Raw genomic sequence first — 15,327 nt, 5'->3', positions numbered from 1 at the left:
AAGTGTACACACCAAACCTATCAAATTCTATTGATTGTGTTGCTTCTGGAGATGATTAAGACTGTAGTAATGTATGATTCCCTCAATATTTAGGGTTTTTTGTGTGTGTGTGTGTGTGATTTATTGTATGATGAAAGCAAATGAGTTGATTTCTTTCTTTATGTCTCACCTAGATTGATCATATATTCTCCAAAGAGTTAGTTTGAGTACTCTTATGGCACTTTCCAGCTAGAATATTCTTTGACTAAGCAGAGAACATGCATTGTATTTTCTTTGCATCCTCCTGGTATGCAAAATCTAAACAATATAAAACCCACTAGATTTTGGAAAAACAGAGATTTCTGATGGCTGCCAACTAACAAGATAAACATTTTACTAATAGTTCTTTTCAGGAGTGTCTTTTTACTTCATCGGGGGTCTCTGATAGTCTTTGCATGCTCAGCAGATAGCTGAAGAAATTTATGGTCACAGGGATGAGGTAGATGGAGTAATTTATAGGTACCAAGACTGCAGCTCTTCTCTGCCCAGCCATCTGGAGTACCTCTGAGCCTTGAGTTAAAGACAAGTTAGACGTCCCACTCCTAAGTGAGACAAGGATATCAATAGGCTTCTTATGTAGAATGACTACTAATTTTTGGTGCTGGACAGGCAAGACCTGAGTGATAGAAAACTTAAGGAGGAGAAGTTAAGCAATTAGCAATATGCGTGTGTAGATAGCAACTATTTTATGTTTAGCAGGTATCCATATGTTTAGTTAAGTATTGGGAAGATTTGTGAACCTGAAGTAGTGCATGTGCACCTGTTTGCAGGATGCCTGCCATTGCAATTGTGAATAAAATCTGCTTCTATCAGAGATACTGTCCTGATAAATTATTTGGATATTTCCAATGTTTTCAAGCCCAATTCCCCTTTGGTTGTAGTCCAGTTATTAGAAGTAACATGGAGTTGTTCTGTGCTTGTTTTGTATCAAAGTTGTTTTCCTTGTAAATGAAAATTTATTTTTCTACCTGCAAACTCTGTTTTTCATCTGTGATGTGAATTGAACTGGATAATAATACTGTTGTAATTAAGATTGCACTGACCTGTTTATTTCTCCCAGTTATGTCGCTGTTAGCCTTTTCTCTGTGATCTGCAATACAGAAGTGAAGTCTGCTAAATTATTAAGTAGTAGCAAATTTAGAACAAATTAAAAAAAAAAAAAGAAAAAGAAAATGGAAGATAGGAAGGATTGTTAAATGTCACAAATAACATTGGGCAGCCAGCCAGTTCACTGGAGTGTAAGCTCTAAGTGCTGCTTATGGTATCAGTCTCAATTGTGTACCTTTTGTTTATCTGTTTGCTATAAATTGCTGTCCCTCAGTGTGGTGATGTTGGATGTGCTGAAGCATGGATAAATACAGTTAATGTTCTTTTTCATAATTGGTATGAATTCTAAGCCTGATGAGTGAAAAATAGATGCGTTATCTTTAAGGCTATATTTTCTTCACAATCCTAAAAAGCAACCCTAAGCAAGTCCACTTGAAATTAGAGAACTATGTAGTATTAGTTTATTTTTACTGTATTCTCATTTTACAAAATAAGGGCAGCTGACCATAGTCTGTTGCTGTCTGTAGAATTTCAGACTGTTGAAGAGGGGAAGGTAATTGGCTGAGGAAGCAAAAATTGAACTTACGAAGCAAATGTAGCTTCTTCAGATGAGAAGTGACATTTCTGTTCATCAAGTGTACTCGCTTAAATATGTAGAAATTGACTGGGAGTTGGCAAAGCAGTAGAGATTTCTCTTGAGATTTTGTGGATCTGTGGTTAAAATCAAGGAGAACGTAATAATCGGAAACAAGTCATCTATTAACTGTGAGTAATAATTCTCCATTTTAGATGTGTAATGGTTCCAAAAATTCCCAGTTGCAGTTAAGCTTGATTAGTATAGCTGTTTTTAAAAATTGAGTTTTCATTCTGAGTTGCTCAAAGTAGTTAAGTTTTTAAAGAATACTGCAGTTTTTATTTTTTCTTACTTAAAAAAAATAATAAATTGAAGAACCTCAATAAATAAAGGATGTTAAACAGTAACCAAAATGTAAGCATGCTCTCCCAACCACCAGTCTTCAAATGATGTCTTCAGAGATGACGCTGAGTAGCGAAGTCCTTGATTGTCAAAAGTGTACGCCAGGCTTCTTTATTGACATGAACGATTTTATTAATCTTATGGCTCAAGGTAAAAGAGGGGGGAAAAAACCAACAACAGTTAATTAGTTGCATACGTATCTCCGAAGTGGCCTAACAAGACAGTTTCCTAAAAATGAAATATTTCTGTATGACTAATTTTTCAGTTAGTAGAACCATAAACTTTCCTTGGATGCAGTCATTTACTTTGTCATGCGATTCTTACATAGAGTTTTTAATTCAAACACATTAAAAAAGGAATTATAGAATAGTTTGATTATTTTTGAAAATGCCATCTTCTTGAGGATTATGGAAACAGTGAAGGACATGCAGCTGGTTGGTAGTTGTTAGAGGTGAATTGAAATGGATGAAAGGAGAACTAGCAGTCCTACCAAGAGAACTTCCTGGCATTACAGAGTAATGAAAACTTATTTTCAGATAGTTGGATGTGTTCAGAGCAGAGAAAAGATCGTAGCTATTGTAAGAGGTGTTTTTCTGCTAGGGGCACACCTTTGTGTGAGTTGAGACTTTTATTCAGTGTCAGCTTCAGCGGGCAGTGTACCATGTTATGGATGTGAAATTGAAAATTAAAATGCCTATAAATGTTTTGATTTTTCTTAAAAAAAAAAAATGTATTTCCATCTGAGAATACTAAAATTTTTCATTTAAGTAGAAATGTGTAAATGATATTTCTTGAAAACCTGTGAAGTAAATAAATTACATGGGAAATGCTTATATTGTTCCTCCGATAGCTTTAGATGTTTTCAGATCCTCTCAAACTGGGGCAGTATAAGAAGTATATTGGCAATATAAGAAAGTTTTTTTTTTTTTTTTTTTTGGCAGAAAATGCTGTTGTTCTCTGTCAGGTTCAGATGGTAGACCATTTTTGTTCTAATATACCACAAGCATTTTATTGCTCCCTAGACCAAAATTACTGCTATTTGTTAAATTCTTCTTGAATGGGGAAGCAAAGGTAAGCTTTCCATAGTTTGCTATAAAAATACACTTAACACTAAATGTCAAATCCAATCGAAATAGTTGATTTGTACAGTGTTTGAGTCTCTTTTTTTCAGCTCCACAAATTTAGAAAGCAACTGAGTTGTGCTTCCTAGTGTGTAATGCTTACACTGCTTGACTTTTATTAATGAAATGGCTGTCAAGGTGGATGGATAAAGGGGTTAGGAATGGAACTGAATGATAAGTGTCAAGATAGGTAATTACAAAATTCATAAGAGTTGGGATTTAGTTGGAGAGGAACGGTTTTGAAATACAGCAAGTAAAATAGAAGTTGTGTTGTCATCAGGCCTTTTTAACAAACTGATGAGTTACATTAAAAAAAATATGATTATCAGTCTTTTTTTTTTTTTTGCTAGAGCAGAAATACAATTCTTGATTGCTGAGTGTTGCTGGATATTTTACCTTGTAATTGATATCAGGTGGTAATGCATCTGATGGACTCAGTTGTTAGGCATTTATGGATAATGAGAATTGAATGTTTGAAAATACTCTGCTGTAACTAGCGGACAGTAGTACAAGCTATATCTTCCACTTGTTTGATACATAGTGTACTTCTGGGCAATAAAAAAAAAAATCACAGAATATCCCAGGAGTCCAATCCTGGCTCCACACAGCACCACCCAACACCCAAACCCAATGTCTGAGAGCGCTGCCCAAACACTCCCTGAGCTCCGGCACTCAGGGCCGTGCCCAGTGCCCTGGGCAGGCTGTTCCATGCCCACCGCCCTCTGGCACAGACCTGTCCCTAACTCCCAACCCGACTCTCCCCTGACGCAGCTTCATTCTCTTGTGTCTGTCACACAGAGCAGAGCTCAGCGCTGCCCCTCCGCTCCCTGTGAGGAGCTGCAGCCGCCATCAGGCCTCCCCTCAGCTCCTCTGCTCTGGGCTGAGCAAACCAAGGGACCTCAGCTGCTGAAGTTGAAAGTAATTCCAGAGTAAATATCAGAAATATGGCCAATTCATTTCATGGAGTTGTGTTCCATTAATGAAAAGGAAATGTAAGAGTTAATCCCATGAGCAGTGAGGTCTATGGCAAGTACCCAGAAGAAGTTGGGGGGGCAGAGGGGGAGGATCCGTGGTGAATCTCAGGATCTTGATGGAGACTGCTGAGATGGGGCTGGGCCGGAGGAGCAGGAAGCTGGTATTTTCCAAACGGATTTGAGTTTAGAGCATGAAATCCAGTTTGTATCAAATGTGAACAGTGCTTAAGCAGCTGTGATGTTGGAGCAATAGTGGTGGTCTCTTTTAATGAATATTAATTAAAAAAAAAAAAGATTTTTTTTTCCAGTTTTAGTGTAAGAGAAAAACCAAGGTTCCTTTGGAAGTGTGTGTCAGTAACAGTTATTTTGTAACTTCTGTATGACTCTTGCTGTTTTATGTCTGGTATTTCATAACTCAGCTCTGCTACCTCCTGCCTGGCTGTTCTCTTAAGAGTATATTGAAGTTTTCATCAGTGGTAATCTGTAAACTAATTACAGAAATGCGATGTCCTGGGTAACTTTGTGCTCTATGAGCAAGCCCAGAAAAGTAATAGAGGAAAAGATGACAAGATTAATCAGTTCTAGGGAAGTTAATGCTGTTATTTCCCTGGTGTGCAGAACAAATGACTTGTGGAACTCAAGTTACAAGATACCCTTCTTCTTTTGATTACAGTTACATCAGGCTTCTAAAATGGGACATGTAGCATCATGACTTCTCTCTTGCTTTATATATATTGCTTTTCCATCCTCAGTTAATGAAAGAATCTGGTCTCCATTTCTCCTGTGTTTTTCTGATAGTCTTATCTGGATTATTTGTCTTGTGACATAAGAAAATGTTTTTGGAGGCTGTTTCTGTTTCTTCTTCTTTTTTTTTTCTCCTGAAGTATTGTGTTGCTTGATTGAACATTTATCCCTCATTCCTTCTCCTAGCTCTTTTTTAACACTTTAATGTTTTTGAAGGTTTTATCCACCTGCCTTCGTTGTGAGACTATAGATGTCTTATAGATGTCTGTGCAGCTCCCTCCTTTTTTTTCTCTGGGATACTGCTGTGAGAAAGGTGGGGAGGGGAGTCATGAATCAAATACTTCTCTGTTCAACTTGAACAAGGTCACGGTTAGAATGGATGACTATGAAAAATTCCTGAGTTTTTGGCCTTTCCAAAGTCAGAGGAAAGCTGTTTTGTTGACCTGAACAGTTTTTGCTGAGTGGTTAGAACTCCTCTTTCTATAGATAATTCTCCTTGCTTTTTTGGCTTTCAAAGTTGTCAGGCATAAAAACTGATTCATCTGGGATGACAGAAGAAGGCAGAGTACTTGAAGAGAGCAATGTGAAGGCTTGTGAAAACTGGTTACTCTTTTTTCCATTTAGTATTACTGTTCAAATTGTACTGAAAATGTTTTGCATGCTTTTACAAGCAACTACAAAAGCATCTAAAAAACCAAAGGGATGAGGCCAGTGGTAATGTTCTGTTTTTCTGAGACTATATATAAAATAGGTTATGGTTGACTAGAAGGTCAAATTCACACTGATGCTATGGTTATGATGACAAGCATATGGAAGGATGCCATCGTCTCTGCATGTGTGGAATTTCAAAGTTACTACTGCAGGGTGTCATGGTGCTGGTGAAAGGTACTTGCTACGTGAATGGCTGGTTTCCTTCTCTGGGTAGCTTTATGCAATGCAAAAAAGCATGTCTTTGTGGAGCTTATGTTCATTCTGGGGGTGCTTTGCTGGTCTCATATGTGAAGATTTCTCAACTGAAGTGCTCGTGCTGTAGATGTAACTTAATAGACTCTGTTCTAATAGACTCAAAGGATCTTTTTTCTTTGGTAGGAGGAGAGGTTTTTTTTTTTTTTTTTTTTTGCAGTTGTTGCTTTTTTTCTAAGCTGTGAAGATGCAGTACTTTACTGCATGTGATGTAGTTGATAAAAGATGGTCTGATAACAGGAGTGAAGTAAGTGGGGCAGTTATCATGTGGATGTCACAGGCTCAGAATGGACTTGTTTGCTCAATCTAAATAAATAGAAAACTGAGAACTTTTATTAGTTGGATAGAGGGAAACACTTGCACTAGGGTCAAGTGACCATATCATTTTCTCAGGGGCATAGCTTCACTTCTGTCTGCTTTATCTCTTTGAATATGTAACAGATATTTTTAAAGTGGACAAGGAAAACTGAGAGTAAGTAAACGAAAATGTGCTATGAAATCTGCAGTCAGAATTTTGATCAGATGTTTTTCAATTCTGCTGTTTTACCCAACTGTTAAGTGCATCATCTCTCCCTACAGAGCAATCAGAAGAAGGGAAAAATGCTTTGTAAGTGAGGAAGAAGCAGTATTGTAAAATCATTTAAAAGTCAAACAAAACATGGAGATTATAGATTGGTGTAATAGATGGCAATAAGTTAATCTTTTCAAATGTTGGCAATTTCTGTTTAGAGCTCCCTTATTTTTAGCACTGCTGTTGAAAATGTTATGGAGGTTGACATTGTTTGCTATTGCTATAGTCTTTTTTATGCTGTGTAGATAAACTCTGTAGAGGATGGGGGAAAAGATGATTCATGTTTACAAAGAGGGTTTCCATTTGTTTAGAGAGGGGAGGGTTGTGGAGATATTTATGGGAGATGGAGTCGGGGCAGAAGTGTGAGGGTTAATGATGCACTAGCTTAAGATTATTTGAAGCAAGAGTTGTTTATCTATGAATAATTTAAAGTAAAGGTGATCTTTGTTCTGTTTTGGAGGGAGTGGGAGTAGAGTTGTGTGTAAAGGTGGCAAAGGATGCTTGCCCAAGCAAAATGCCTAAAGCTCTGAAGATCTTAGGCTTATTATACTCAAACTTATTTAGCTGGAAAAAGAGAAACAGGAAAGAACAACAGGAACCTCAGTGGGCTATGAAAACAATCCAATAAATATTATGTGATGGAAAAGCTTAAAGGCGTTCTTAATATGGAAATAATGAGAAAATGGCAAAAACAAAATGACACTTTCAAAATAAAGTAATAACCTGAGCAAATCTGGGGTATGCAAAATAACAAGTCTGGTTAGTCAGAGTTTCTGAAATACTGAACAGTGATTTGTATTAAGTATGCTAATCCTGTCTAGAGAAACAATAGCAAATACGTGTTCCAAATGCCCATGTTAATGGTCAATTTGTTAGGGCTGTTTTTTAGAAATTTTTTATTTTTTTGTGGAGGAAAGCAGGTAGGTCATATTTGCATCATATTCACTCTAGAGTCACAGCAAACTGTCCTTCATGTGAGCTAAGAGGTTTTCTGTCCCCTCTTGGCAAAGAGTTAAATTATTGTTTTGTTTGATTATATGTATGATTCCTGTAGGAGAAAGTTACTTAAGATATGTGCTGTTGTGAAAGATGGCTATATTTAAAATAATGTTTCTGTCTCACTTGAACTGCACAATTAATTTCATTTGTATGGTCTTACAGTCCTAGCAGTTAGTTTCTTGTAGAATGGCTGGGGCCAATTGAAGATGAGCAAGTGAAGTCTGAAGTAGAATAATGTTGGTTGTTTACTCTTCAGCAGGAGGCTATTGCTCCTTCCCTTTCCAAAACAGCTATGTTGGAGCGCAGTTTTTTCACACCATGCAAACAATAGATGTTTGGCTTAGTGAGTTTAGATACGAGTAAGGACTCTGATTTTTGCACTTTGTTTCTAAATGTATTTTTTTTTTTATTACATGAAGCATTTGTTTTTTGTTTCAACCTCTCAGGGCTTTCCTCAGAAACGTGCAAAAAACATTCTATGAATAGCTAATTTGGAAATTAGATGATCATCAAACATGGTACCTTCTGTTGCTTATTATTGTTATTATTTTTTGCTCCCACATCTTAGCTGTATTGTTGTAGATAGCTACTGCTACTTTCTACCTACCCAGCGTTTAATGGGAACTGAATGTACAGTTTCCTTTGCTCAACTTTCAGAACTAAATTCAGAACAACTGCGTGGGAAATACAATCACAGAAGTGAAAATATCATAACTTTAATTGTGCTCATCCTTCTGCAAAAAGAGCTCCTCCTTTTCAGAAGACTGGTTGCAGGGAATTAGCATATATCAAGGTTGTAAATGCAAAGGGAAAAAAGCAACCAACAGAAAAGAAACTGTCTCTATCTTCAGTGCATCTCTTTAACTAAAGCCTTCTTTCCTTGCTTTTGTGACTTGTGTGAATCTCTCTGTTAATCTGGAAGAAACCTGTGCAAAAGAATAAAATGTCCGTAAGAAAAAACACCCCAAGCCCCCTAAACAACTACTAGTTAAAATAATGTTACCTTATAAAATTGGTTGATTTACCAAAAGTGGCTTAGCCTTGTTTATCTTTTTATTTTATTTTATTTTATTTTTTTTAAGATAGATCTATGCTCCTCTAAGTATCTGCTTGAAAAACCCTTTCACAGAAACACTGTATTTCTTTGAACAGGTACTTTGTGCTGGACTTTGAGACGGGAATTCTGCAGTATTTTGTGAATGAACAAAGTAAAACCCAGAAGCCTCGAGGAACCTTGTCTTTAGCTGGAGCTATAATATCACCCAGCGATGAAGTACCGCACATGTTGGTGGTCTACTCAGCTAACGGAGAGATATTTAAGCTGAGAGGTACAGTGCTGCTTAAAGTACCAGCTGTGTTGTTCTTCCTTTCTTGCTTCTGCATTTCCTCTCATTTATCTCTTACTTCCCTGTACTGGCAGAAGGTAGTGGTTGTACAGCTGTATTCTTGCATGTTACGCTATAAACCACAATGGAATAGTAACGTGGAGTTAAGTACGTGTGAATTTAAAATGCATATTGTCTATGGGAGATACTTCGTGTGCTGTCCACATCATAGCATTTAATTTCTAATCTTCTCCCCTACCACCATCGTGCCAACAACATGTAATAATGAATCTGCTAAAGGGTTGAAGAAGGAAGAATGCCAGTGGAATACTATTAAGATCCTCAATTTTTAAATTTTAAATTTTTCAAGGATGGTCAGGGGATGTTGTATCTATAAGAGGCATACCAGCAAAAAGATGTAAAGAGAAGTTCAGTTGAACTGCACTGAAGAAGACCTGAAGTGTGTGCAGAACTTGTAGCTTGTCTGGTTGATGGGCCTGGATATAGAGTTTTCACATATTTAAATGCTGTGACTGGCCTTTGTTCTTCATGGACAGCGATGATTAAAGGAAAAGCTGAAAGCCATCTTGAGGTACTTCTGCTTTTAAAAATGTCTGAAACTGGTAAGGAGTGTCTCAAATCAACATGAGACAAATAACAACTGGTAGAGATAACCATGAAGAAGTGTCGTAAGCTTATTGCTTCCAACTGGCCACAGCATCTTAAGTTGAGATTTACAGGTATTGTACTTCAGAAATAGCACATAGTTAAATTAGAGTAAACTAGAACGTACAGTCCCAACGAGTAAATAACCTCCCTCTTTCTCCTCCTCCTTTCATCTTCTGTTATCCCAAAAAAGAGTTCTCGTGTGATCCCTTGCATTCTCTTGCTTCTGTTCTAGCTGCTGACGCGAAGGAGAAACAATATTGGATCAATCAGCTTCGATCCTGTGCCAAACATCACAAGGAAGGTAATTCAAAGGTAAATAATAAAGAGGGAGAAGTAATGACTGTTTTAAGTGATGTAGGAGAGGAATAGAGTTATGTGGATGACAGACTGGCTGCTGTAATCTGTATTTGTGTTCAGGAATTTCTGAATGAAAGCAGAAAGTTGTAATTCCTTGCTATCTGGAACAGAGTTCTTTTAGTCAATTGGGCTTCTTTATTTTTAAATAAACATTGTCCAATTCAAGGGAAATTCATGAAGTGCATTTTGGATGCTGTCAATAGATGGTTATTGAAAAATTGACCATTCATTAATAAATACCTGTGTGATATGTAGATTAGTATTTAATGGCTCTTACTAAGAAGCTTTGTGTATGTTAGCAGTGGTCAGTTTTGCAACTTCTTTAACGAATCTGGAAGGTGTCATATGAAGATTAATATTAATTCCTTCTCTTTAGAAGTGATGTCTGAATTTTTCTCCTCAAACAGACAAATGTTGTGAACAGGTACTTTAAAAATAGCAGAATGATGAGTTAAGTGTTCCCTGCCTCTCGGCAGAAATGGCTTGAACCTATTTAAATTCCAGTGCACCTTGAAGGTGAGAGAGATTACAAAATAAATAAAAACAATTTCAGGAATAAGTTGTTGTTGTTTTTATTTTGTGTGCTTTTAGTGTAGGTGCTGAAAGTCACTTAAAAACAACCACCAGTTTCTGTTCTCACCTTCAGTCTTTTAAATACTTCTGTTAATATATTTCCAAGAATGAAAAGATTGCTTTCCTGCTGCGAATTGCTTGCTATATAAATAAATAAACGCATTTAACTGCAACTGGAAAGGGCTCTGCCCTGCCACTTGATATATCATCATATATTAGATGAACAGCTGGATGGTATTTTTAAGATAATGGCATTCACTGCAGTGTCTGAAGTGAAATAAAAACATTTTTTTCTGCTTTTTTTTTTTTGAGTGATAGTGACTTGTTAGGAAGTTATTCTGGTTCAGTAAAAGCCTTTTCTGAGAAAAACAAGTCACTTAGTTTTTCATTAATCTTTTTTCGTTCTTATGCTGGGCGTTTAAATGTTGTTTTTGTGTGGCTGTGACCCAGTGCTGTTCTCAATATCTTTTATTTATATATACTATATAATAACGATATCTTATAATAATTTTGATAATCTTCTTGAATCTTATGTGAAATTTGTGTTCCTTTACTGAAGTTTCCTGAAGTCCTGCAGGTGTAAGCAACACATAGTTACATCTGAATCTGATTATATCCCTTTCTCATAACATGTTCTTATTACAACACAAAACAGTATGAAAATGTTGCTTGCATACTGACTGAATATCATCCAAAGGTGAGCTGCACAGCTGACAAGTAGACATAATACAAGCTAAGTCTGTTGCTGTGTTCTAATTAAATTTTACATCTTAATGGTATAAAAGCAATAAAAGGATAATGTTCTGGCAAATAATACCCGTGCTGTAGGATAATTCCAGTGTTCTCAATATCCCCATACAAGTTTCATTTTGCTTAATTACAGAGCGCTTAGCCTCCAGAGAGTGCCAAATCACACTCGTTGGAAGAAGTCATCTCTGTCTGGATAGGATTGCTGCTTTTTTTTAAAGACTATTCTAAGTCAATTGGATTTTCCATGTCTTAATTAAAGTCAAATTGGAGTTCGGAGGGAAAGTGAATTCAAAAAGTAGGCCCATGCATGATTTTTTTTTTCTGGTAACTTCTGAGAATTGTCCAAAGCTTGTTCAGTTTTTACTTTCTTTTCCCTTTTTCTCGAATGTTTGGTGGTGGCTGTAAAACCGCTACTAAATACACAGAGAGCTTTTTATACAACTCTTGTAATTTCAGCATATGTATCAGTTGTTGGATTGGCATATATAACCCTTGTTTTTCTCATCATGTATCAGCAGCATGGCAAGGAACAAAAGCCTTTATCTTGTGAAGCAGCTTGTGCCTTGTATTGTGGCGAGATGGAAACTCTCAGCTTAGGTTTGTGGAAGAACAAAGAACTAGACTCCTTGTTCCAACACTCAGCTCAGAGCTGCTGAAAATTGGGTGGTGCAGTTTCTTGTTTCGCCTCATCCCATCTTCCAGTTCTCTGCAGCTGCACACAGCAGTCTAGTTCCCTTCCTTTTGCTGCCACCTTTTGTGCAGGTTCTGCTGTGTTTCACACCTATGGGAGCTTTGAGAAATTGAAATTAGAAGAAATAAGAAATTGGCTTGCTGAGGAATCAGGTGAGTGCTCATAAAAGGCAAGCAGGAGGCATGACACTGCTTATCATATGCTGTCTTCCTCTCCTGAATGGAGAATGGTCCAAATTAATCTGGCCAGAAACTAATCTTCCTCTGGTTTATTTTCAGGCTACATATTTAAAACTGAGCCAACCTGATGACTGCTTGTCTCAGAGATTTTCTGGCTTTCCTTCCTCTCAAGCAGTGTTCCTCGTGCCTGTTACAACCATTGTCTGGCCCTTTGGAAAGCCTGTTTGGTGGACTAAATTAGCAGAATTTTTGTTTACTTTTCTGTCTCTCCTCTGGTTTAACTCCATGACATTGTTGTCATTGGAGTCAATGGGCATCCCTGTATGGAGAGAGAGTAAAGAATGAAGATCAAAACTGCTCCTCCAGGGAAAACTGCAGTGATTTATCTGTAATTCAGAAACAGCACCCACAGTAATTTCTGGAAGTTTGAAGTCAGTACTTGTCTCAAATAATTGAGTTGGATGTGTAGATTCCTCTACAGCTGGAAGAATGACTATCAGATCTTTGCAGGCTCTTCTTCAGTTTTCTCAGGTTTCTTTTTGCCTTTCCTTTTGCCTGGTATGCTTTTACACTTCTCTCTTTCTTGATCTGGAGAACTGTAATAAAGCATTGTGCTTCTAATTAAAACATGCTTTGGAAATAATCATTGTAGTGAGGCTGAGAAGGATGCATTGCTTGGCTGTAGATATGTGTTTTTCACTTCCCTTCAGAACTTGCATGAAGATAGAGATGCTCACATCTCTGGTTTCAAAATTTTTGAAAGAAGTCTTGGAGAAAAAAAATTCAGGGCTGAACATAAACAAGCTGAAATGATTCTTGACAAATAAAATATTTTTACGAGCAAATAAACGTTAGTCTCTTGCTTAAAAGCAGATGAATGTATTGCCTTACCTAAAGATGATAAAGCATGGTAATAATCTGTCAGAAAAGTTAGTGCTGTAGATAGAGCTCTACACAAATATGCAGAGGACTCCATAAGCTCATCCCTTTTCAATGCTAGAATTTGGATTTTATGTAGTTTGTCATTTGCATTTTAATATTTCTGAATGATCAGAATGTAATTTAAACATATCTGTGCCTATTTTTCTTCAGTATTTGCTTACTTAGGATGCACTGGAGAAAGAAATAGATAGGAATTAAAATACTGAATGATGGTGTCTCAGTTGTAATTACTTTCTGACTGCATGACTTCTCATTGCTTTAAAGCTGTACACAGGGATTTGTGCTGTGCTGTATATGTATGTGGAGGAGTAGAGGAATCTCGTTTCACTATTTATTATTCTGCAGAAAACATCTGTGGCACAGTGCCTCTGAAGCAGATGATGATTATCATCCATAAACAGATATGACAGTTCACTTCAAAAATTAGTTTATTGATCTCTGGAACATTGCATTTGCTTTTGAAAATAAACAAAACTGTTTGCTTCTGGTAAATGGTGAAAAACTCTTCTCTGTGAGGAGAAAGAGTAATCTCTAGGGAAAATGAGTCATGAAACATTAGAGTAGTTGAAACATTAGTATAGCTGGAACTTGCTGTTCTATGGTTACGTTATTTAATTGTTGAGATTTTTCATATCCAAATTGAAGCATTCAGTATATTGCTTTTTTTCTCCTGGAGATGGACAGTCAAAATAAGGAGCTTAAACCAGGACTGTATTAGCTAGGCATACTTTAGAGAGTTTTAGGTCATAAAACAAGGATGAATGTGAGTACAAATAACCTTTTATTACCTTCTATATTTTTCTTTGATTGGGTTCATTTTACTAGCAGGCAGAGTGTTGGAGCCATGGTAAAGTGTAGCCTCAGGAAAAGGTATTTGTAATCCCTTTCAGATGCTTCAGCTTGTGGGTTTCCTGGCTCATTACTAGCACCATGCATTACTAATTATTGAAGAACTTATATCTTCCTTTTGTCTGTCTTTTCATTATTATTATTTTTTTTCTATCTACTCGCAAGCCAGAAGGCAGTGGCACCAAAGAAAAACATATATGGTAATAGAGGAAAGAGCAGGAAATTAGGAGTAAAGTTCTGTCAGTTTGATTTCCTGGGAAAGTGAATTTGGGAAAATGACTGTTGCAGTATGTTGTGTAATTAGATGGCTTTCGGCTGTTTAAAAAAAAATAATAATAATCACATTGATTTTAACATTTTTAACAGCGACACTAAAGTTGATTTTTGCACAGCTGTGTGTCTAAATGCAAAAGATCCTTTTCATTCCCAGTTTTTTGTTTGAAGAAGTTCTGCAAAAGAAGAGTCAAGTACTTGGCTAGGATGTAAGTGTTGACAACGTGTTGCAAAATTAGAAAGTACATGAAGGGCTGAGAGTGTCATTCCAGGAAAGGTCTCTCCTGGAAGTTGGAGGAAGAATCTGGCAGGAGTTGGTTACCAGCCCCATGTCCTTGGGCTGAGTATGCGCGGTGCTCTGCTGCTGGTACAGATGTCTGGGGCAGGTCTGCTGCTTCCAACTGCTGAGGAGTGCTGTTCCACTTCAAAAGGCTTTCTTCAGTGATTGTAGAAACTGCCTACTGCAATCATTCATCTGCATTTTGTATCTTTAAGTGCTTCACACTTACTAGTATCAGTTCATTGCAGTTCTGTGTCATTTTGGTCATTGTTCAGGTTTTGCACCAATCTCATGAATTAAGGCATGGAGCAGAAGAAGGGTTACTTGCAAGCTGAAGATTTATGTCTATCTTTGGGATGCGCTTAGGGTGAACTTTCTGAGTAGCCAGTGGTCCTAGTGTAGAGTTCATTTGGGTTCTGTATGTTATGGACATCTTCCAAAGAATAATTCGAAGATCAGATGCGAGAGGATTTTTATGGTGGACTAGCTGCAGCTTTTGTGCTAATGGTGCCCTATCAAATCTTTGACTCCCAGAAGTACGTTTGGTGAAAGGTGTGTTGTGTTAGGAGACACTGTCAGAGAGAATGTGTGGCATCAGCTGCATTCAAGGGACCTGGAAACACTTTCAGTCTGTTGTGATCCATAGCCCAGCTGCAAGCAGTTCATGGTGGTTTGCAACAATGTCTTGAAGCAAAACAAAATAATTGTGTGAAATACGTATACAAGTCAATTTATGAATGTCTCTCAGACCGTGCAAGTTAAATGAGATTATTTTGACCGCTGTTTTTTCTGAAAGCTCATTCTCTCTCATTCCTTTCTGATTCTGTGTTTAAACAGAAATAGTGCATGGATTTTTCCATATTTATGTTATATTTCTTCTGTTATTCGCAGATCTATAACTTATTTTTCCCCAAAAGAAAATAAAAACATAATAAAACTAAATTTCTTATAGAGTGTTGCTTTCCTTCAAGTGAAACTAATGGCTGGACTCACTGTTTTAAATTG

The 15,327-nt window shown here is 37.0% G+C and overlaps 1 protein-coding gene across 1 annotated transcript in view; it reads left to right on the top strand.

Annotated features, from left to right (window-relative positions):
• Positions 1-15,327, top strand: part of OSBPL10 (oxysterol binding protein like 10) — a 100,249-nt gene that overhangs the window by 21,246 nt on the left and 63,676 nt on the right. Inside the window, exons 2-3 of the mRNA XM_085226405.1 lie at positions 8,587-8,762; positions 9,661-9,740. Of these exons, the coding sequence (XP_085082531.1) occupies positions 8,587-8,762; positions 9,661-9,740 (256 nt within the window). The remainder of the gene's footprint in view (positions 1-8,586; positions 8,763-9,660; positions 9,741-15,327) is intronic.

Source organism: Meleagris gallopavo, chromosome 6 (assembly GCF_905368555.1).
Source record: "Meleagris gallopavo chromosome 6, MGAL_WU_HG_1.1, whole genome shotgun sequence".
Taxonomy (NCBI): Eukaryota; Metazoa; Chordata; class Aves; order Galliformes; family Phasianidae; genus Meleagris; species Meleagris gallopavo.
This window is presented reverse-complemented; position numbering and strand designations above follow the sequence as displayed.